The sequence below is a fragment of the Cetorhinus maximus genome, chromosome 17 (genome assembly GCF_964194155.1).
Source record: "Cetorhinus maximus chromosome 17, sCetMax3.hap1.1, whole genome shotgun sequence".
Taxonomy (NCBI): Eukaryota; Metazoa; Chordata; class Chondrichthyes; order Lamniformes; family Cetorhinidae; genus Cetorhinus; species Cetorhinus maximus.
Genome location: NC_135895.1, coordinates 45,596,270 through 45,621,230, shown reverse-complemented (window position 1 = coordinate 45,621,230; position 24,961 = coordinate 45,596,270). Strand labels below are relative to the sequence as shown.

At 38.8% G+C, this 24,961-nt stretch overlaps 1 protein-coding gene across 2 annotated transcripts in view; it reads right to left on the bottom strand.

The window, feature by feature from the left end:
• faf1 (Fas (TNFRSF6) associated factor 1) overlaps positions 1–24,961 on the bottom strand; it is a 383,193-nt gene that overhangs the window by 198,172 nt on the left and 160,060 nt on the right. For both annotated transcript variants that reach the window (XM_078561145.1, XM_078561146.1), the window contains exons 8-9: positions 19,254–19,340; positions 4,822–4,917 (exon numbers count right to left, since the gene is read on the bottom strand). In XM_078561145.1, coding sequence (XP_078417271.1) covers positions 4,822–4,917; positions 19,254–19,340 — 183 coding nt within the window. The remainder of the gene's footprint in view (positions 1–4,821; positions 4,918–19,253; positions 19,341–24,961) is intronic.

Sequence of the window (24,961 nt, the reverse complement as noted above, 5' to 3'; positions counted from 1 at the left end):
TTATCCCATAGTGGCCTTATCCTTACTTTAATAGTCCTCTTGCTACTATTGTGTCCATAAAAGCCTTTTTATTGTACTTGTTTTCTTCCCGAAAACTTTACCACTCATTCCATTAGGCTTTCTAATCTTTTGTGAAATTTTACTGCATTGTTTACACATGTCCTGGCTTTAATCATGTTATGTGACCTCCAAGAATAAAAACAACTATTTTTTATAAGTTTCAAATTTAATTGATTTGTTACGCAACTTTTTTCTCCTTCCTGGAATGGAACTGACGCAAGGAGAAAAAGATTGAATGTTCTAATAATATGCAAATTATTCTTCAAATGAAATAAAAATATACAGTTTATGCTCTTTTTGGATCATCTCCTGTCCAGAAAGTAGCCACTCTTGCTGGGATACAGATCTACAGATGACAAAACCCACCCTGTCGCCTCACTAAAGTCAGAACTCTACTTAAGAGCACAGGCTGAGACTGATCAGCATACAGTTTAACTATGAAGAGTATCACAACCAGTATCACACAAAACCTCATGCTCTTCACCCAATGTTCTTGAAAATTGCCATAATTTAGTCAAATGTGCATCAGAATTTTATTAAAATTGTATCATTTTAATAGACTGATCACATGATGGTTTGAATTGGTGCTGTATTGTTTAGAATGCATGCTTAAATCAGTGCCAAAACACTTTAATATGTGCATGATTCCCAATGTGTGGAGTTTAATTCTGTTAAAGAGAAATGTTAAAGCACCCAGAAACTTGTATATTTCAACAGGAATAACAGAGACCATTCTCTAACAGAGAGATGAAATGGCTGTAATATCCCTTGATTGTATTGAAGCATTTGGGATCCGTGTGTAAAAGTTGAGTCTGATTGCACTTTTTGTGATGGCCATTTAGAAATGTTTTGTAATGTTCTTTCAGATATTTTATGAATAAAGTATACTTTTCCAAAACAAAAATCTGTTCTTTTCACCTTTCTGCCATAGTGCACCAAGGGGCTGGGAATTGCAGACTCCTCGGGCTGTATGATTCACAATGAATGTATGTAGTGAATACTAAATGTATCACAATTGCATTGAAGCACCTCAGAGTGCAACATGATGCATGTCGATAACTCCAATACCACTGCACTGTCTGACTGTCTATAATGACCATATTGGAATGACTGTAATATTCATTGATTGTATTGAAGCACCTCATGATCTATGTGGTAAAGTTGAATCTGATTACACTTTTTGTGATGGTCATTTAAAAATATTTTGTAATGTTCTTTCAGATATTTTATGAATAAAGTATATTTTTCCAAAAAAAAAGACCATTCTCTAACTGAGAAGCAAGGAAAATTACTTGCTCTCAAGTGCCTTCTAGTTTCTGTTGTTCTGGCCACTTGAAGGGAACTGAAAATTGCTTTAGTAACTTCCTGGGTAGTTTACCCTGTTTCAGAATATACCTAACCAGCGGTGTACATTTCTTTTTAACAGAATTAAACTCCACACATTAGGAATCACGCACATAAATCAGTGCCAAAACACTTTAATAAGCATGCATTCTAAACAATACAGCGCCAATTCAAACCATCAAGTGATCAGGCTATTAAAATGATACAGCTTTAATAAAATTCTGATGCACATTTTACTAAATTATGGCAATTTTCAAGAACATTAAAAGATTTATTGCTGGCAACTCAACCATTTTAAACAATTACTGTCAATGCTGTGATTAGAGGAGTCTAGGCCAAAGTATTATAGCCATACAGATGCCTCATTTAAAGCTATTCAAATCTGAAAATACACTTGCATTATATGTTATAAAGAAATATATGTTGAACAGTTGGAATTTTTATTATTTGGTTAATTCTCTAAAACAAGTTTTATTCTAGATTGCCTGTTCATACAATCTGAAATTGAAGAAAATTAACACCACCATCACTTAGTAAGGTAGGTGATTTCCATTCACATTTAAGCAGCAATAGAGCCAATACTTCAGTAACAGAACTCAAGGCAAGCTGATAATGTGAAGACATAAAATCTGTTCATTAATTATTCACAGAGTCATCTATGGATAGGCTGTTCAAGTTAATTACATACGACCACAGCATAAAACTGGAGTGGCTTATTTAGAAAAGGTGAACCAAAAGCAGTACCAGAAAATAGTACACACTTCTCATTTGCCTAAAAAAGATTAGTTTGAAAACAGGAATAAAAACAAAAATACCTGGAAAAACTCAGGTCTGACAGCATCTACGGAGAGGAATGCAGTTAACGTTTCGAGTCCGAATGACTCTTCATCAGAACTAAAGAAAAATAGAAAAGAGGTGAAATATAAGCTGCTTTAAGGGGAGGTGGGACAGGTAGAGCTGGATAGAGTGCCACCTATCACTGGCCCTCTATCCAGCTCTAGCTGTCCCACCCTCCCAGAGGGCCAGTGATAGGTGGGACAGCTAGAGCTGGATAGAGGGCCAGTGATAGGTGGCCCTCTATCTAGCTCTACCTGTCCCACCGCCCCCCCCCTCTTAAACCAGCTTATATTTCACGTCTTCTCTATTTTTCCTTAGTTCTGATGAAGAGTCATTCGGACTTGAAACATTAACTGTTTTCCTCTCCGCACATGCTGTCAGGCCTGAGTTTTTCCAGGTATTTTTGTTTTTGTTCTAGATTTCCAGCATCCGCAGTATTTTGCTTTTATCTTAATTGGAAAACAACTGCTTAAGAAATTTATGGATTGCGTATAGCCTTTACTGAAAATGACTAATGGCAATATACCACAACAATTTTTTAACCTGATACTTTATCTAAATATGTTCCCTCTCCTTCCCAGGTCTTACAGAATCTACACTACCAGAAGAATGGGAGAAAGTTGCATCTCATCAACCACACCCCTCTCTGCTTATTTTATTTTACAACTATAAAATAAAAAGAATAGTATCAGCTTTGACCTTTCCTAACAGGTATCAAGAGCACACATGATCTGAGGAAACTACAAAGCTGTTTTTCCAGTAGATATGAAAAGACCACATTCATTGTCCTACTTAAGTACACTCAGAAGCTGATAGTGGTCCTTCTCTGAGAGGTGATGGAGCTGAATTGTGGTGTTAGGTAGTGAATTCTAGGATTGATTTAGCAACAACAAAGGGACAGCAACAGATGTCCAAGCTCAGAATGTGCTTGACCCAGAGCTGAACTTGTAGGCCATGGCGTTCAGAAGATCTTACTGCTCTTGTCTTTATTGGAAGAGGTAACAGTATGGGAGGTCCCCTGAAAATAGTGCATCCTGTGACTTGCGTATACTGCAGATGTAATGTGTCAATGCTACAGTGGGTGGACTCTGGTCCAGCACCAGGATTCTCAAGATACTCAGCTTATGAAGTTATGGTTCAGCAACTTCAATCCAGGCAAGTCGTGAACCTACCAGGTACAGTAACATAGTGCTTGTTTATAGGGCTAGTAATCTAGTGGACTGGACTCACGAACCAGAGGCATTAATTCAAATCTCACCATGCAATTGAGGAATTTAAATTCAGAAAATTAAATAATTTGGAATAAAAAGCTAGCATCAGTAATAGTGACCACGTAATGAACTACTGGATTGCCGTAAACCCATCAGATTGACGAATGCCTTGGAGGGAAGGAAATCTGCTGTCCTTACCCAGTCTGGCCTATGTGGGACTCTAGATCCGCAGTAAAAAGTGTATTTTTTGCTTATTCATTATGGGATGTAGGTAATGCAGGCACTTACTACTCATCTGTCACTGCCTTTGAGAAGGTGATGGCTGAATCTAATTGCCCTCTGAAATGTCCTAGGAAACCACTAAGTTGTACCAAAGCGCTACAAAAATGCATAACAAGTAAAACTTCACCCTAGAAGCCAGAATTCAATACAACAAAGGTTCAACCAAGCCAGTCCACCTTGCAAAATCCTCATGTGTGAGCAGAATTAAATGTGACAAGAAAATACAGAGAAGTGTGAAGTGATACATTTTGATAGGAAGAACAAGGAGAGGCAATGTCAACTGAAGGGGGAAATTCTAAAAAGGGTGCAGGAAGGGACAGACCTTGGGGTATGCATGCACAAATTATGGAAGCTGGCAGGGCAGATTGAGAAAGTGGTTAAAAAGGCACATGGGAACCTGGGTTTTACAAATAGAGGCAAAGAGTACAAAAATAAAGAAAAAAAAATGATGAATCGTTATAAAACAATGGTGTGGCTAAGGCTGGAGTGTTGTGTCCAATTCTGGGCACCACACTTTAGGAAAGCTGTGAAGGCCTTAGAAAGGGTGCAGAAAAGATTTACAAGAATGGTCCCGGGATTGAGGGACTTCGGTTACCAGGACAAGTTAGAGAAGCTGGAGTTGTTCTCCTTAGAGAAGGTTGAGAGAGGTGTTCAAAATCATGGAGCAACTAGGCAAAGTAGATAGCAATGTTCCCATTGCAGAAGGGTGGAGAACCAGAAGACACCGGTATAAGATTAGTGGCAAAAGAACCAATGGCGACATGGGGAGAAACCTTTTTACATACTGAGTGGTTAGGATCTGGAATGCACTGCCACAGAGGGTGGTGGAGGCATATTCAATCTTGGCTTTCAAAAGTGAATTGGATAGCCACCTGAAGAGAAAGAATTCGCACGACTTCAGGGAAAGGGCAGCGACTAGCTGAGTTGCTCTTGCAGAGAGCAGGCACTGATTTAACAGGCAAAATTACCTTGCTCTGTGTTGTAACCATCCTATGATTCTATGAGATGCCTTCTTTTAAAACCCTGTATGTAGCAAATAAATCACTCCAAATTTTAAGTTAAATTAAAAATAAAATTTTTTCTTTACCTCTTCAGAATGTTCTCGGGTTTGAGCAGGTGAAGGTCTTTTACTAACTGTTAGTCGATGGCAGGGATAATTGAGCCCAGCAGCAGCCAAAGCAACCTGCAAGAAATTTGAGTAATATTAAAATAAGTTAATATGTGATACAGGAATCTCACAGATAGATCAACACAAATTTGTATGATTTTCTAGCTTCCTGCTTTAGTCAGAAATACGTTACCCAAAAAGCTTTGAATTCCTAGTATTTTGTTTTTAGTTTACATGCTAAACCATCACACATCATTCGTTAGGCCTCAGCTGGAGTATTGTGTACAAGTTTGGACACTATACTTTAGGAAGGATGTGAAGACTTTGATGACGGTACAGAAGGAGGTTTAGCAGCATAAGGTGGAGACATTCACCTCAGAGCAGAGAAAGTTAAGGGGAGACCCGATGGAGGGATTTAAAATTTTATGGAGTTTTGACAGAGCAAGTAGAAAGAAACAGTTTTCTCTGGTAAGTGGGTCAGAGGTCATTGATTTCAAATAATTGGCAAAAAAATGAAGGGGAAATGAGAAGAATATTCAAAATTGTTAAGCTGAGGGACCTCTGAAAGGGTAATGGAAAAAGGTTCTTCAGGAAATTTCAAAAGGCAACTGGACATGCACTTGAAGGCAATTGGATATTGCACTCTGCCAGGTTATAGGGAGATATCTCATGTGTGGGACTAAATAGGAATGCTCTTTCAAAGAGCCAGCACAGGCAAAAGGGGCTGTTCTGTAAGGTTCTATCCTTCTAACTTTGTTTTAGTATGATAGATATCAATAAATGAAAAATAGGATTTTCATCTACTTAAAGATTCAGCATCTACTTTACTACTGTACATAACAGTACCAAATAACTAAAATTCCTTTTTCCTCCAGTAACAATATATGAAGGTGCCCTTATATTCTCAACTCCAGTGAAAACAACATACCACCTTCACTGCAGCTGAAGATGCTTGGATAATATTACTGCCACAATAATTGTAAATTGAGGAGAAAAATAGTATGAGCCACGTTTAAATAGGATATAAGCATTACCCTGAAAGCTTGCTCTATTTTCTCCATTTTCGTGTCTTACTGGGCCATGTAAATTCTGTGATTGGCAAACCAATAGGAAATGTCAAAAAGCTCTTTGAAGGCAAGTTTCGCATCAATATCTAAATGCATCTTCTTTCTTTCTTTTCAATATCCCTCTCACTCGCCTTCCTTGTGGGGAGCCTTATCTCAATAATGCAAATGAGATTTAGAAGGCAGCAATAGAGCATTGGTTATTCCTTTTTAGTTGGTGATCCATATGTGTAATAGCCAGTAATTTATTGGGACACCTTCTCTTGCTTACCCATAGACTGACGAAGTCACCATTTACATCTTTCTTGGATTTGTCTTTCTTCTTCCCTGTTAATGATATAAATCCCTCCATTTCCTCCCCAATCTCAGGATCACAATTCTTGATCTGGCCATTGAGGCACATTTCAATGCACTATCAACACTACTTCGGCAATTTGTTTCTCATTTCCGTTTGCATTTTTGAAAATAAAACACTTAATTAGTGTTGGAATTTTCTATCATCTACTCCACATTTTAAGCTGCTTTTCTAAGAACTGACATATTCCTGAATCTTCTTTTCATGAACTAGAGTGTCAAACATTCTTTCTGATAAAGTTTCAATTACATCCATCCAAGTCCATAGCACACTTTTTGTATAAATAGAAATCAGAGACTCCATGGACTAACAAATTGTGTATGCTTTAGCTGTTCTTTTCTGCATAATATCTCAGCTTGGATGTGACAGGATAAAATTTGGCATCAAGGCATCACAAGCTTGTGGGATCAAGTTCCACTCCAGGACTTAAGCACAAAAATCTAGGCTGATGCTCCACTGCAGTACTGAGAAAGTGCTGTATTGTCAGAGGTGCCATCTTTCAGATGAGATGTTAAACCCAGGCTTCATTTTCCCTCTTGGGTAAAAGATCTCATGGCACTATTTCAAAGAAAAACAGGAGTTATTGCCAACATTCTGGTCAATATTTATTCCTCAAATAACATCACAAAAACAGGTTATCTGGTCATTATCACATTACTATTTGTGAGAATTTGCTGTGTGCAAATTGGCTGCCGCGTTTCTGACATCACAGCAGTAACTCTCTTTCTCTCTTCAGGTACCATGACTCAAGAGGGCATTGGCGACCATGGACTTCCATGTGTTGGTCCATGATTATGCTTGGCAAGGTACTGCAGTGGTTTACTATACATCAGTGACTACTCATTGGCTGTAAAGTGCTTTGGGAAGTCCTGAAGTCATGAAAGGCCCTAAATAATTGCAAGTCTTTCTTTTTATCCTATGCTTTGGTTGTAACAAATTCGTATTTCTGCACCAATATTCATCTATTTACTGATACTTATATTAGCACTTATTAGCTTGCCACTCCTGTCGTAGACAGTTACATTGAACCAAATGTGACGCTGCTTCCCAGATAACAGCATTAACAGAATCCAGATAACATGCAATATAGGACACCACAAGTTTTGAAGACATCAAGTATTTTGTTTATATCAAGTGCCTGGATGAGATAAATAATGGATAACTTAGCAAGCTTAAGTAGCTATTATTAAGGAGCTTGTTTATTATGCAGCTTGTAGCCATTAACTGTTTATTTTCCATTGCACACATTCAAATCTCAGAGAAAGTCAGTTTTTAGGCAGTCTGTTCATTTGTAGTTTTACAATTTCCTCCCTCCCCTAATCTAGTTTTTTTTTTACTGTTTAGTGCATCCAAAATGAAAGCTTTGGGGCTCCATTGAGCCCAAGTACAATATACAGGTGGTGCTTACCTATTCAATTTTGATTTGTTGCACTAATTAACAGTGAGACAGTAGGATACGAAGGGATTAATTAAAATAAATCAACATATTACATCACATACAGCATCAACACTTTATTCTAATACATGGTTGTATTGTCTGGTTAAGAATTTACTTTTGTAAGTTATGCCAATCTCAATAATTACAAGTATAATATAAGTAAATATGATCTGAAAAATATACTATGTTTACAGATGCTATTTTAATAAATATCTTCAAAATGTGAAGGAGTGAATGAGAATGTCATTTCAGTAATTGAACAGAGAATAGTTTGTTTCTATGTTTCAAGACCTCAGGGCCCAAAGTGATTTATCTTGGAGACAGCAGCTAATAAAGTTAAAACAGAATAGCTTGTTTTACTTTAATTGCCTTTATGCCATCCCACAACGCAAAGTAAATCCTATGTGACCAAGCCAAGATACACATATTAAATTTTCAGGTTAATAAACAAGATGGTTAATTATGGAGGCAATGCCATTTTAGTAAAATAAACTGACTCGCTGCAGAAACTAATGATTTGTAGAGACATGAAAGTCCTGGGTAACAAAACTAAATGTGGCAAATCAGCTATCATTTTGTTATATATGATTTATTTGAGTTACAGAAAACAATTTTTTTAATAAATCATAACCAGCTGATGTTATACTCATGATCTGGATTCACAAGGGAGAATAATACAGCAAACTTAAAAGGTACAACTACACGGAACATTTCTAACTAGGTAAATAAAAAGTGAATTGTCAACAAAATAACTGTTACCCGCTCAAGCTTCAATTAACAATAAAAAAAATTGCATTTATATGATTATTTTAGGATACTAAAAAATTCCAAGGTGCCTCATAGGAATATTATCAAACAAAATTTGATACCAAACCACATAAATAGGGAATCCCAGAGCTCAGGTTTTAGCCAATTGAACGCGTGGCCGCCAATAATGGTATGACGAAATTCAGAGATGCCACAAGAGGCTAAAATTGGAGAAGCGCAGATATCTCTGAGGTTTGTAGGGCTGGAGGATTTTACAGCGATGAGGCCATGGAGGGATTTGAAAACAATGATGAAAATTGCTATTCAAAGCGTCTTCCAAACATGCATTAATAGGTTATAATCTTGGAACACTGTTTTTGTTTTATTTGCATATCAAATAGGTTGCAGTATTTCTCATTTTTATGCAGGATAATATACCAGAAAATATGATTCAGTGTGCTTTAAGATTTCAAAAACAGAGTAATTATGAAGAGAAACAGATTGCAGTGTATGTTTAACAAATATAGACGGATATGTAAGTGAATTTGGACAAGAAATTGCAGTTCAAGTCTCACAATTACTGTGTCATGATTTACCACAATATACATCAGTTTTATTAACAATTTTATCATGTGTGTGTTGAAAAGAAGGTCATTAGCTTCTGTCAAATGCTTTAATTTACTTTGCGAAAAGGTTAGAGACCCAAGAAAGTGTTATGAAACACCAACCTGCCTGGACTAGCCTGTTACCACATTTGAAGCAGCAGGGTTAAAGTGCTTTGGTCAAAGCAATTTTGAAAAATGTGCTCACAATTAAAAGGGAAGCTAGATATGATATTCTGGAACAAACTAGATATCAAAACAGACATGCAGGTCCAGAGCAATTATCTTGGAAACTCTTGTGTAAATAGCACAGAGATTGTAAGCTGTACCCGTTAGGCCAGCGTTGTTCTGACATAATATGTGAATCTTATGCTCTAGTATACTACTTTTCCCTGTTTCACAAAATTATATAAAATTACATTGAGATAACATTATAATAGAAAAAAAATTAGATAACTCTATCTTATAAATTTAAGTTCAAACAGTCAAATTAGAGCATAAGTGATTTAAAAAACTAGTTCTGCCTTTTTTTCCCCCCAATATGATCTGCTCATAATTACAGTTGAGTGTTCCATTCAAAGTTCATTTCTTTATATTAAACTATTTATTCTTGGAGATGCGTGATGACTTATCCTCTCATACATGTTAATTGTATCTATTTTTATTATTGTGCCTAGGAACTGTGACAATTACTTATCATAGTCCACTTAAATATACTTGCAGGTGAACTGTTAAGTACCTTTCAGTGTCACATTAGATGATTTAAGCCAAGCAAACGGCTCTCAATATATCATCTTATGGCAGGAAAAACAAATTTCTGCATCCACCTGTTTAAAATAACTACTGTGACTCTTGTGCACACTTGTAAACAAAATTATCAACTCGAACAAAACTAGCTTCAAACACTTGGATTTATAAATTACTTTCATGGAGGCAATCTTATCATTTGGCTTGGTCATTAAAAATGAATTAAAAGTCAGTAGTACATAGGTGTAACAAGGGAAAAAACAAATCACCAATACATCCATTCCTGCTAGCTAACTTGTGAAACCTGCTGAAAAGTACGTGTATTTGAATTTCAAGTCAGGGCTGTATTAGGTCTAAAAAAATACAGAAAATGCTGGAAATACCGTGCAGGTTGTGGCAGCATCTGTGGAGGGAAACAGAGTTAATATTTCAGGCCATCAGAGAAGGGAAAAGTTAGAAATGTAATAGCTGTGGAGCAAGGGATGGGTGGGACAAGGACAAAAGGAAGATCTGTGATAGGATGAAAGACAGGAGAGATTGAATGACAGGAGAGTTAGTCTTCCAGGGCCAAAGAGAGTGGTGATGAGGAAAGAAAAGAAACAAAGAAACAAAAAGTTGTGCCTCCAGCAGATGTGCTGTTGACAGCAAACAAAAAATAAGGGAAAAGCCAGAACATGCAAGGAATATGAAACAAAATGGGCACCAAGATTATGGTCTGAAATTGTTGAACTCAGTGTTGAGTCCTGACGGCTGTAAAGTGCGTAACTGAAAGAGAAGATGCCGTTCTTCAAGCTTATGTTGAGCTTCACTGGAACAGTGCAGAAGGCCAAGTACAGAAACCTCAGCATGAGAGCCAGGTGGAGAATTAAAATAAGTCATCGGAAGCATGGGCTATGCTTGCAGACATAAGTGGTGTTCTGCAAAGCGGTCACCCAATCTGCCTTTGGTGTCCCCAATGCAGAGGAAACCACGTGGTGAACAGCGAATACAGTAGACTAAATTGAAAAAAGAGCACAAGTTAATCATTGCTTCACCTGGAAGGTGCGTTGACAGTGCCCTCGAGCATATCCAGAAGTCCCCAGCATCACAGATGCCAGTCTCCAACCAATTCGATTCACTCCACGTGAAGCTACAACACAGGACTACTTGCGTGTCAAAACAGCATAAGCAGCAAGCAATAGACAGAGCTAAACGATTCCACAACCAACAGATCAATCTTGCCACATCTAGTCATGAATGGTGGTGGATAATTAAACCATTCACTGGAGGAAGAGGCTCCAAAAATATCCCCAGCCTCAATGATAAGGAAGCCCGGCATATCAGTGCAAAAGATAAGGCTGAAGCATTTGCAGGTCTTCAGCCTGAAATGCCGAGTGGATGATCTACCTCGGCCTCCTCTGGAGGTCGCCAGCATCACAGATGCCAATCTTCAGCCAATTCAATTCACTCCCCGTGATGTCAAGAAATGCCCGAAAGCACTGGATATTGCAAAGGCTATGTGCCCTGACAATATTCCAGCAATAGTGCTGAAGACTTGTGCTCCAGAACTAGTCAAGCTCCTAGCCAAGCTCTTCCAGTACAGCTACAACACTGGCATCTACTTAGCAACGTGGAAAATTATCCAGGTATGTCCTGTACAGAAAAAGCGGGACAAATCCAACCCAGCCAATTGCCGCTCCGTCAGTCTACTCTTGATCGTCAGTAAAGTGATGGAAGGGGTCATCAATAATGCTATTAAGTGGCACTTGCTTAACAGTAACCTGCTCAATGATGCTCAGTTTGGGTTCTGCCAGGGCCTAACCTCATTACAACCTTGTTTCAAACATGGGCCACATTGCCTGCTGAAGTAGTGAAAAGCTGGACTCCAGAAGAGACACAAAAGAGACTGCCCTTGACATTAAGGCTGCATTTGACCGAGTGTGGCATCAAGGAGCCCTAGCAAAACTAGAATCAATGGGATTCAGGGGGAAAACTCTGTGCTAGCTGGAGTCATACCTAGCACAAAGGAAGATTGTTGTGGTTGTGGGAGGTCAGTCATCTCAACTCCAGTACATCACTGCAGGAGTTCCTCAGGGTAGTGTCCTAAGCCCAACCATCTTCAGCTGCTTCCATCATAAGGTCAGAAGTGGGGATGTTTGCTGATGATTGCGCAATTTTCAGCACCATTTGCGACTCCTCGGGTACTAAAGCAGTCCATGTTTAAATGCAGCAAGACTTGGACAACATCCAGGCTTGGGCTGACATGTGGCAAGTAAGATTCACACCACAAAAAGTGCCAGGCAATGACCATCTCCAACAAGAGAGAATTTAACCACTGCCCCTTGACATTCAATGGCATTACCATCGCTGAATCCCCCACTATCAACATCCTAGGGGGTTACCATTGACCAGAAACAAAACTGGACTAGCCATATAAATACTGTGGCTACAAGAGCAGGTCAGAAGCTGGGAATCCTGCAGTGAGTAACTCACCTCCTGACTTCCCAAAGCCTGTCCACAATCTACAAGGCACAAGTCAGGAGTGTGATGGAATACTCCCCACTTGCCTGGATGAGCGCAGCTCCAACAACACTCAAGAAGCTTGACACCATCCAGGGCAAAGCAGCCGGCTTGATTGCCACCCCTTCCACAAACATTCACTCCCTCCACCACCAACGCACAGTGGCAGCAGCAAGCACCATCTACAAGATGCACTGCAGGAACTCACCAAGGCTCCTTAGACAACACCTTCCAAGCCCATGACCACTACCATCTAGACGGACAAGGGCAACAGATACATGGGAACACCATCACTTGGGAGTTCCTCTTCAAGCCGCTCATCATCCTGACTTGGAAATATACTGTTGTTCCTTCACTGTCGCTGGGTCAAGATCCTGGAACTCCCTCCCTAACAGCACTACACCACATGGACTGCAGCGGTTAATGAAGACAGCTCACCAACACCTTCTCGAGGGCAATTGGGGACGGGCAATAAATGCTGGCCTAGCCAGCGAAGCCCATGTCCCTTGAATAAATAAAAAATAAAAATCTGCCACATTTCCCGCATCTCTGCTCTCACCTCTTCCTCTCCCTCAGGACTATGATGGAGTTCCCCTTGTTCTTATGTTCCACCCGGCCAGCTTCCATATTCAACAGATCATTTTCTGCCATTTCCAGGACCTCCAGTAAGATGGCCATGACCAAACACATCTTTCCTTGCTCTCCTCTTTCAGCATTCCAAAAGGACCATTCCATCCGAGATACCCCAGTCCACTTCTCAGTCATCCCTAACACCCCGTGCCCTTCCCATGGCACCTTTCCATGCAAATGCAGGAGATGTAACACCTATCCTTTTACCTCTTCTCCCCTCACCATACAAGGCCCCAAACAGTGATTGGCTGAATCTGGCAGAGGTCCTAACCTCTATTGCTGCCCATATCATGCTTTTCTGGCATTCAGGGGAGTAAGTAATTCAGTGACTAATTTTTGTTAAATTTCTACATGGTTTTCCTTTGTTATGTTTTTGACTTTCTGTTGCTACTCCAGCAGACATTGTGGGAATTGCTCTGCTCCATTTGCTATGGTTTCAACAGTGCCACAGTCGGTTTCTCAATTGAAATCCTTCTATCCAGAGCTTTTCAGAGGGACAAGAGGGGAACCACAGAAGAATGCCAGGTAGGTAAGGGTGCACCAAAAGTATTTTGTTCCCACATACGCGTACTTTGATGCCCCCACCTACAAGCCGAAAAACTCATACCTGAAAGGACAATATTCAAAGGACTACTGCTTGAGTATTTATTTAGTAGCGGGACAGCAAAGATCTTCCACCCTTGCAATTACCAAGAATCTCATCCTCCGAGACCTCAATATCAGACTGTCACTGAGGGAGACCAACATATATTTAGCATGAGTTCAATGATCATAGATTCAGTTCAGTCTCTGAACAGCAGCAGGTTGAGCCTTTTTGGTGCTTCAGAGTAGAAGAATATCCCACATCCACAGTGGTTTTCTTTTGGCATGGAAGTAATATTGTGTCAAGTATAAACACTGGTGGGAGGCTGGAATATGCTTTTAAGCCTCACCATCTGTTAAAGAAACACAAGATACTACTAGAAGGGCTTAATCCCGCTTTTCTCGCATAGTTTCCAAACCTACTCAGTTAGATTTAATCAGGCTGGTGTATTTAGGAGCTAAATGCTACAGACCTTAGACAAGTACCTGGAGTGGCCTACCACTATTAGATACAAGTAGTATTTTATTCCAGAGGGAAAGAAAACAGATTTTGATGCTTCCTTATACTCACAGAAGAAAGTGCAATACCCCAAATTGGCTCAAAGAGCTCTAGGTAAGGCTACACCAGTAATGTAAGCTGAAAGCAATTTGAACATCTTATTTGCTGAGTGATTCAAATATTTCTTTAAAGAACAGACTAGATTTTTTTTGTCTTTTTCACATTCTGCCTGATCATATTTGACAAACTTGTGCCTTATAATGGATAGCAAGGATGTTGGTAGACTTTGGCTAGCATGCCATTTTCTTGGTTACAAAAAGGCTTTAAAGCAAAAGTAAATGCAAGCAAATAATATGCAAATATGAGCAATATTTATTAAAATGCTTTTTTTTTGTTTTCAAGAGTTGATGGAAAAACACAGGCTAAAACTTTAGCCTGTAACAATAGTGTAAGCATTGTTATTTTGACCCCTTTAGGTTTCTGCACCATACTACATAATCTCATTATCCACCAGGACCTAACAGACTCTTGCTGGCACGAAGTAGCAAATCAAACACAAATCCCATCAGGGAATGGTCTAGAGCCCTTAGTTCTTTGCAATGAAAGCTGCTATCATTTTTTGAATTACAAGAACTATAAAAGGACACTCTACTCAAGCTATCACTGAATGTCACCTGAAAGCAATCACAAAAGGGCTCTACCTAGGCTTATCTCTGAGCTCTGTCACTAAGGCAACCAGAAGGGAATAAGTTTCAGTGGGTCTATGAATTTAGGAAACCATGAAAGCCAGGGCTAAAAGGTATGTGCAGCCTCTCAAAGATTGACTGCATTAATACATTAGCAAATACTGTGAAACACTGGATAAATGTCAGCAATTATGGAAAGACTCCTCATAACAATGTATGATGCCTGTCAACCCCCTGTGGTGCGATATGTAACTGTCATTCAATAATGCTTAAGTTCTATTTTTCATTGACCTGAACCCACATCACAACATGCAAATTGGTTTCAAAGTAGAACAATTAAAAACAAATTAATCCTTGGCTGGTTCTTGTCAAAGATTTTACAGAGCCTGATGATACTTGCCTCTTTGAAGTTCTCGTTCATGAAATTTTACATAACATTGTGCCTCAGTTTTTTGAATTAATGACTGTAGTACATAAAAACAAATACTCAATACCTGCATTTGCTTCCATTCATTTAAATTTACTTACTGGATGTGAAAAGACCCACGGTGCCATGGGAACCATTTTCACTACATTTCTTGTTAACCTCAAGCTCAATAAACAGGAAACTACATAGGCTTGCTGTAATTGGATTCCTGTATAATCTTGAGTCTCTTCTGAACCTGATAGACCTGGCTCATCTGGCAACATCAGTTAACTTAATCTAAGTCAACAGTCATTTAATATATTATTTTTTGGATCCCTTTAGGTAGTAAAAATACACTGTCTGCTGCAGCTCTCACTTTAATGAGGGATGGGATACTGTACGAGTTGTCAATAACTATGTTTTAGCACATCCTCACTAGGGAAGCACATATATAGACTTCTGGTCAGTAAATGTTTTCATGCTGAGGGGGTTCAACCGTGACAAAGAAGAAACACACAATCGGGCCAGATTCTCATTTTACAATTTATCAAGGGCATGTTTCAGTATTTTGAGGGTAAGAATAATTTTTAACATTGTAAATGATGTCTGAAGTTCTAATTACTAGAAGCATTTACTTGAGGGGTCATAATTTGGAACAGCGAAAGTTCATCCTGTTACTATTTAGAAATAAATTAAGTAACATTTTATAAAATATTAGCCTGTTTGTTGACAAAATCTCTACAAAATATTGGAACTTAAATTCTAATATAGTTTCCTATTAAAAGTGACAGCTTTAAAACATTTTGGGACATTAGTGATGGGATCTGATGCCCAGTAGCTGTTCACCTTTAAATAGAATGATGATACAACAAGCCAATATCACAGAGGTAATACTCATGCATCGCTGGTAGCTGGACTCTGACTCATCATAAAAGATCACTTTTTATAACAAAACAAATTTTCAATAATTCCATTTTCTTTGCAACACTTACACCAACATGCTGAGAAATTTCCATGAAATCAGCAATACATGTAAATTCAACTGGGGAGAAACAAACTGCTTGAGGAATGATCTAGACATGCAGCTGTGGAGCATTTTGAGTGAGAAATGCACAGTTCATACTCCAGTTTAGGATGGCAGGTTCTAAGATGGCAATCTGCCCAGATGCTAAAGCTTCAAAAAGGCTGCTGTTGCAATCTCAATTCAGACCTTAACATTGTAGTGGCTACTCTCACAACATGAAACTCTCCCACAAGGTGCTACGAGAGGGATGGTTCAAAGGCTCTGCAGATGAAATACACAGTTTTCTAACAGCTTTTCAAAAAATCTTTCACCATTAAGAGGTTGTTTAAAAAAGGTGGTGCTGAATGATTCATGATGAATGCAACCAGCAGAGCAAGATCGCCAGAGTGACTGACTACATTCTTGCGCCAGGGAACTGATTCAGCCTGCCACTGCAACTGAAAGAGTTATTCCTTCAGGTGTAGCAACTGATTCACAAAATATACCATGCCACTGAGAGAAATTAAGATTTGGTCTGCAGTGGAAACAACCTAGTGGATTTGGTGGCACATTATCCAGATTGCTGCACTATGAATCTGAACTCGGGTGGAACTGGGGGTGTTTATTGAAGAGACTTTTTCTTCCAACAACTTGCATCCTTTCTGCCTTGTTGGGTTATAGTTTCATAAAGTCTCCATAAAATCTTATCCAAGTGACCAGTATTCACATGTAAACACTGACAGGGTCTTCAGCTGCAGGATACATCACAGCAATATCTAATCTTGTTCTCACTTGAGCAGGGCCTTCTGTCACTACAACAGAGCCAACTATGTTCCTGTCTCTCCTGGAGGTGGAAATGCCACAAGTTACAGATAGTGTGGGCAAGGAGGGAGGGTACAGGAGTCATCAAGGACCACAACAGGTCCACAACAGGTCAAGTAAGGAACCACTTGTCGGTTCACTGCTGTACTCACCTTTGAAGTAAGTGGCAAAATAGGAGATGTCAGATGCCTCGGTGAGTGATGCATCCAAAATTAACATGACTACAATATACTGCTCAAAGCCAATGGCAGTGGTTCATGTCAGGGTGGATATTAGCTTTGTCAATGGTACTTTGAGAAGCTCACGTGCCTATGTCAAAGAATGCTATAAATTAACCTTTCCTTTTCTGAAGAACCAATACAGAAGATTGACACAAATAAGATGGGCTTCAAAATTATCCTAACTTGTATCAGAGATCTGCTAATGGTTCGCGCTGACGTTGATTTCTGCAGACACAACAAAGTGACCCTGACCAGTGTCAATACAGTTTACCCCAGTGTCAGGCTGAATCCAAGGACAAGCAGGGGCAGCAGGTGGAGCCTGTGCTTGTGTCCTTCTTTGGATTGATTTTTTTTAGAAGGAAGTGGTGAAAGTTGTAGGGAAGTCATCAAGAGATGATGACAAGTCCTTTCAGTCCTTTCTTGATGCCTGGTGGCGGCTTCATTGAACTGGTTGCTGTTGGTGGAGTCTGGGTGCTGGAAGGACTCATATCCAAAGTGCTGATTACGTGGAAATACTAGATAATGTTGTGGCAGCAGTATCATGCAGTTTGAACTGTAGAAGGCCATTATAGAACAAATTGTCAGGTACGCTGGATGAGGCTTTCCCTCAATTTTCTTTGGTAGGACATGCTGCAGGTATGCAGTCAGTAAGATTTGATACAGTTTAAGCTATTGCAGTATTTTTGCCGTGCATCAACTACAAGCAATGGAGACAAAACATTATGGTAATCCACCTCTGTAAAGTCTCAAAAACACCCTTTGCAATGCTGAAATTTAATTTTCTTGATAGCCGCATTAATACTGGAAAAAAAATCAATTTGAAAAAAATTCAAAGATTTTTCCTCAAAATATGGAAGAATTTGCAAATTTTGACAAATTATGAAGAGGAGGAGGAGGAAAACTATAATTCTTAATACAAAAATGAAAAAATATTTGAGGAATAGAAGCTTTCATCCCTTAAACATCTTTACCCTGTAGTGGGGAAGATGCTGTGAAGCTTTGGGTTGGGGCAGACTACGATAAACTGTGCAAGAGCAGGAGAGGTCACATAGGGATGCCTCTAATGTTACAATTGGAGCGGGAAGGAGTAAGCGCAGGCAGGCGAGACAGTGGGAGCGAGCAAGGGCGGGTGGGCAGAAAGGAGGGATAGAACGCGCGGGGAGGTGGTGTTGGGCCAGCGAGAGCAAGGCGGAGTGTAAGAGATAGCTTAAGACATAGGGCGAGTGAGAGGGCCAGGGCGAGAGATATCTTAAGAGACAGCAAGAGAGAGAGAGAGAGAAAGAGAGAGAGAGAGAGAGAAAGAGAGAGAGAGAGACAGCAAGAGAGAGCAAGCCGGCATGAGGGAGAAAGTGTGCATAAAACCACAAAATAATACTTTTGAATCATACAATCAACAACATTCATTCTGGATTTAACTGAATGAAATTAAATATTTAAGACAAAAATGTCACATTTAAGTATATTGCACCCAAACCAGACCTTGATTCCAGTTATAAACAATAACTTGGTCAAAAATATTCACGATATTAAGACAAAACTTAAAAAGTAGCATTTTGCTTCATTGCATCGTTTTTCCAATAAAAAAAGCTTAGCAGCTCTACAATAATTTCCTCATACCTTAAATATTTCTATATAAAATCATGCCAGCAGCTCAAGCATTAACAAAGTGATTAAGCTAACAAAATTCTAAGCTTCAGTGAACAGGATTTCATTCCAATTGATTTTAAAAAGTTAAATCAGTTTACAAAAAAGTTGGAGAATGTATTGAATGGATGGCTGAATTATTTCAGAGGAAAGCCTTTATGCATGCAGATACTAAAACATCTTGAAATGTTTATACAGCTGACTGGTCTCAGCTATGGGTAAATCTGAAAAGCAAGCTCCTGTGCCCTACGTTTCTCTTCAATTATGAAAGGATGTTTGGCTAATGGTTACAATGGTCATATAAAAAGAGTAATGCAGAAATGAAAATATATCAAAACCACATACTAACAAAAGCAGCAGCAGTACATAAAAGAACATCTGCAGAAAGAATTTGTCCTGTCTATTCATTACACAATACTAAGGACTGAAGCACAGTACAAATTCTTTAAAAATAAATTGCACTCACAGAGTCATCCTCAGCAGAGGCAGGCCAGCCTTCCCAAATCTGGTGACGGACATGGATGTTTGTGAGATCAAATATGTTACGCTTTACCTAATAAAAAGAAAAGTTTTTTTATAACACTTTTTATAAAAGGATATAACACTGCATTTTGCTTTTATTTAAAGTCATCTCAAGCACAGTACATTTCAGCGCAAGTCTTTATTCTTTCAGGGGGTGTGGGCGTCACTGGCTGGGCCAACATTTGTTACCCATCCCTAATTGCCTTAGAGAAGGTGGTGGTGAGCCTCCTTCTTGAACCGCTGCAGTCCATGTGGTGTAGGTACACCCACAATGCTGTTAGGAAGGGAGCTGCAGGATTTTAACCTAGTGACAGTGAAGGAACGGTGATATATTTCCAAGTCAAGGTGATGTGTGACTTGGAGGGGAACATGCAGCTGGTGGTGTTCTTGTGAATCTGCTGCCCTTGTCCTTCTAGGTGCTAGTCGTCATGAGTTTGGAAAGTGCTGGTGAAGTAGGCTTGACGAGTTGCTACAGTCTATCTTGTGTATGGTACACACTGCCGCCACTGTGTGCCGATGGTTGAGGGAGTGAATGTTTTTGTCATACCAAAGGCAGGTAAACTGGTTAGTTATTCATATGCTCTCCACAACAGGAGCCTTCATATTGTAAGATTCTTTTTTACTTGTTCATGAGGCAATGTTGCTGGCAATGCCAGAATTTGTTGCCCATTTGAGAAACATTATGAGAGTAGAAAGATTCAAATGGTTGCAGAGGAGAGTATCATACTGGATAGCTGAAGGATGAACACTGAATCATTAGTAGGAATGGTGAGTTTAAGGTATGAGACAAATTAAAAATGACCTAAAGAAACTAAGAATTCTGCATATCACTATGGTTTGAAATGTTATTTAAAGAATAAAATCCAGGATCATAATCCAAAGCTCTGATTTTCTTGTATAGGACAATCTTGAACTTGAAATATTTACAACAAACTCATTATTAAAGCATACATCTATATAATATACTGAAGAACACTGCCAACATACTGTAAATTCAGCTCTGATAGGTCAGACTCAGCTTCCGAAACAACATGAGTTAATATTAGCAAAATTAGTGAAACTGCCGCTGTTTAACATTCTGCTGTTGGAAAGCGCTAGCACGCTTTAACTGTTAAATTGGTTTTTACATGCCCAGCAAATTCTGAAAATATTCTATTCAAATAAATACAATAAAAACTGCACAGTGCTAGTTTATTACTGCTGCATTATAAAACTATGACAAATTAATCTGAAGGGGAAAATTAAAAAAAATCATGCTTAATCCATCAATAAATGAAGGCAAAAATACAGAATACAGGTATTTTATTGGTCCTACACATTAATAGCTACTTAGACTTCCAAACCACAATAAACCTTAAGCCTAACCCCAAGCTGAAAGAAAATCCTCAAGGATTGCAATGTCCCACATATCAACCACGTATTTCAAGAAACTGGTTATCATTAAGCTTTGCACATTAGCCTTAGGAGCTACTAAAAAAACCTATCAGTGTCTTTGCAGTCATAGCAACAGGAGGAGGCTTGAAGATGCAAGTTCATTGAAATCTGCACTTCATGTTTTCTTTGCAAATCAAATTAGTTTTCTCAAAAGCTTGGTAAACTTAGGATATTCCCAATTAAGTGCAATTACTAACAACTTTGAACATGCTCAAACATTTCTCAAAATGCCACTTCCTTATCTCCTGCAAAATGTGACACACTCTAAAAGTGTGAGATTGGGTTTAAAAGATGGGATGGGGGAATAGAATGGGTGGGAAATCATAGTGATTTAAAATGCACACTCAAAATTTAGACAAAAGTATGTTGGGATGTGTGTTAGATCAGTGTTTTAAATATTCTTCATAACAGCCTTATTTTTGTACCCTATGCCTCTGTCTATAAAGCCCAGGATCCTGTATGCTTTTTTAATCACTTTCTCAACTTCAATGATTTGTACATTGATTTGAGACCTTCAGGTCTCTGTTCCTTCACTCCCTTCAGAGTTGTACCTCTTTATCTTATATTGCCACTCCTTGGTTCTTCCTACCAAAATGTCTCACCTCACATTTCTCTGCATTAAATTTCATCTGCACATGCTGCCCATTTCACCAGCCTGTCTCTGTCTTCTTGAATTCTATCACTACACGCCTCACTGTTCACAACATGCAAATTTTGAAATTATGCCCTGTGCTCCTAGGTCTAAATCCTCAATATATACAATACACTGAGAAGGACAAAGACAGCAGATCCATGGGAACACAACCGCCTGGAACTTCCCCTCCAGGCCACTCACCATCCTGACTTGGAATTATATCACCATTCCTTCACTGTTGCTGGATCAAAATTCTGGAACTCCCTCCGTAACAGCATTGTGGATGTATTGACACCACATGGGCTGCAGCGGTTCAAGGAGGCAGCTCACCACCACCTTCTAAAGGGCAATTAGGATTGGGCAATAAATAGAGGCCTAGCCAACAGTGCCCATATCCAGTGCCCATATCCCATGAACAAAGAAATTTTAAAAAATGATCTCTGGGAAACCTCAACTATGTTCCTTCCTCCAGTATGAAAAACACCCTCTCATCACTATTCTGATTCCTATCAATAGGCCAGCTTTGTAGCCACTGTCCCTTTCGCTTGATAGATTTACCAGTCTAGTTGAAGCCCATTATGTGATGCCTTATCAAACGCCTTTTGGAAGTCCATATAGATCACATCAACCGCATTACCCTTGCTAACTCTCTGTTACCTCATCAAAAATTCCATCAAGTTGGTTAAACAGAATTTCCTTTTAACAAATTTGTATTTTGCTTCCTTAATTAACCTGTACTTGTCCAAGTGATTGTTAAGTTTGTCTTAAGTTGTCCTTTATAAAAGTTTCCCACTACAGAGGTTAAACTGACTAGTCTGTAATTGCTGGGTTTATCCTAACACACATTTTTGAACAAGGGTGTAACACTTCAACATTTCCAATTCTCCAGTCTTCTGGTGCCATCCCCTTATCTGAGGATTATTAGACGATTATGACCAGTATCTCAATTTCAACACTTACTTGCCTCAGCATCCTCAGAGGCATCCAATCTGCCACTGCTGACTTAACAACTTTGGAAAGTGCAGCCAGCCTTTCTAATGCCTCCTCTTTATCAATTTTTAGCCCATCCAATATCTCAACTACCTCATCATTCAATATGATTTTGGAAGCATCTTCTTCCTTGGTAAAAACAGATGCAAAGTATTCATTTAGCATGTTAGCCATGCCCTGTTTCCATGTTTAAATCCACCTTTTGGACCCTAATACTACTCTTTTCCTGTTTATATGCCTATGGAAAACTTTTGGATTCCATTTTATATTAGCTGTCAGTCACTTTGCATACTCTTTTTTTGCCTCTAATTTTCTTTTTCACTTCCCTCTGAACGTTCTATATTCAGCTTGATTCTCATAAACACTTCTTCTGCTTCAAATGTGGCAAAACTTTCAAACCATTAAATAACAAAATCTGACAAATGACAGCTCTTGGAAAAATGAATGTTTTGTCCTAGCAAAAGGATGGAAAAGCACTTGACCCACAAACCAAGTATGCCATTTTCCTTCATTTCACTGATACACTATTCCTTCTCAGATGTAGGATCCTCGATTTTTGCATATTGTGGTAATTCCAATTTTAAAAATTATATTTTCTCTGCTGGCCTACATTGTCAAAACCTGTACTTCAGTATCGTTTCTGTCAGATTGTCATACTCAGTTTATCTATGGTCATTGATCTTTAACTATTATGTTACAATATTTTTACTGTCCATAACAATCATCGCAGTTTATTTTTTGAGTTTGCCCTCCGTTCCTCTTTTATTTAAAACTGCTTTATTTTTCTATCTTACCCATTACCGTTGCTCCATATTCTACCCCCCACCCCACCCCCCTCCCAACCCCAAGTCCCAACCCTCCAAACTCAACCGCTCCATCAGGTCTCCTGCGGTTTTATAATTCCAATCAAGTTTTAACTGGATATCTAGCCCAGCATCCTTTCTCTTTCAGTATGCCAAGAACAGTTCAAACTGAAAATTTCTCACCAAGGTATGCCTATAAATTCCAACTCTATGTTTGTGGTTGTTCTCAGTAATTGCTTAGTAAGTGAAACACCAGAAAATTATTTTTACAGCAAAATTAGTTTTCCTGCTGTTTGCAAACGTCCTAACTTTTGTTGTGAATATTTTGCATTGTTTACCATGACAAATTGGAATTATTAGTGTGGAATTGTACCGATGCAAAAATATATTTTTGGAAGCTAATGAAGCCATTGGCAAATATATTTTGTTTTACATTATTAATCAATGCCATTATCATCATCAAGGCAGCATTTATCCAAATGTGGCAACAGGAAGCCCAAGTAAGAATGAAGTTAATGGAAATCGGTGGGGGGGTGGGGGGAGAGAACTCTCCACCAACTAGATTCAAACCTAGTCAAAGGAAGATGTTTTTTCTTGTTGGAGGCCTATAGAAACTCCCAGTAGTGCGAATAGCATCTGTGTTGTTTCTTAGCTCTAACTAAGTAGATTTTATCCTCATTCCCTCTAGGACATACACACTCTCCAGCACTGTAACGTTCTCCTGAATCCATACTGTCACCCTTCCTCCTTTCTTTCCTTCCCTAACTTCTCTCAATGCCCTGTATCCAGGAAAATATAGTATCCAGTCCTGTCCTTTTTGAACCCGATCTCCGTTGCCACTAATATCAAATTCCCAATTTTCTATTTGCACCTGCAGTTCACCAACTTCATTTACCATGCTTCATGCGTTTACATACATGAACTGTAAACCTGAATTAGGTATTACTGTACTTATTCCCTCTTAGTCTGACCCTATGTAATACCTTAATATTGCTTACTCTCGTGCTATCGGTCTTTCCCAATCATTTGTGTACCTTGTTTCTCCTTTCCAATGCTATATCCATGCCAAATTAGTTTATACCCTCTCCTACAGCACTAGAAAACCACCCTGTGAGGACATCAGTACCAGACCTGTTGAGGTGCAACCTATCTGGTCTGTACAGGTCCCACGTGTCAGAATTCCCATGCCTGGTTGTGAAGAAGACACAGGCTAGGATGCTTTGGTAGAGACTGTTTATTGCTCACCACAGAGTTTACTTCTCCACTCTAACACTAGATATACAGTGCTGGCTGACTCTTCTTTATATACACATCTGAGTATAATTAACTAATCAATACCCAACACCTGTTCACCTCATTACCTTAAACCACTGGGTATTAACATCCATCAACAAAACCTATTAGATGCTAACAGATCCACCTCTTTTCTTTAAATTCAATTGATATGTAAACAAAAACTATTCATAAGAAAAAATACAAAATGATAATACGTTATCTTATTGTACAATCAATCTTTAATATACTCCCATCTTGAAAACGAAAAACAATAATAATGTTACAAGAAAATTTTCGTGTTCTCATAATCCATTAAAACACAAGGCCCTCTTTGAGGATATCCAACAATTTATTTGGACAAGCATTCATTCTTGTGAAATAATCTGACAACTGGTGACTTGCACCAACGCATTTTATTTTTGAAACCTCCTTCCTTTCCAATGTCTTTTTTAAACCTGCAAGATCAAATCTCAACCTCTTTTCCATAACACTTTGTCAAATGGATATTGTCCCAGA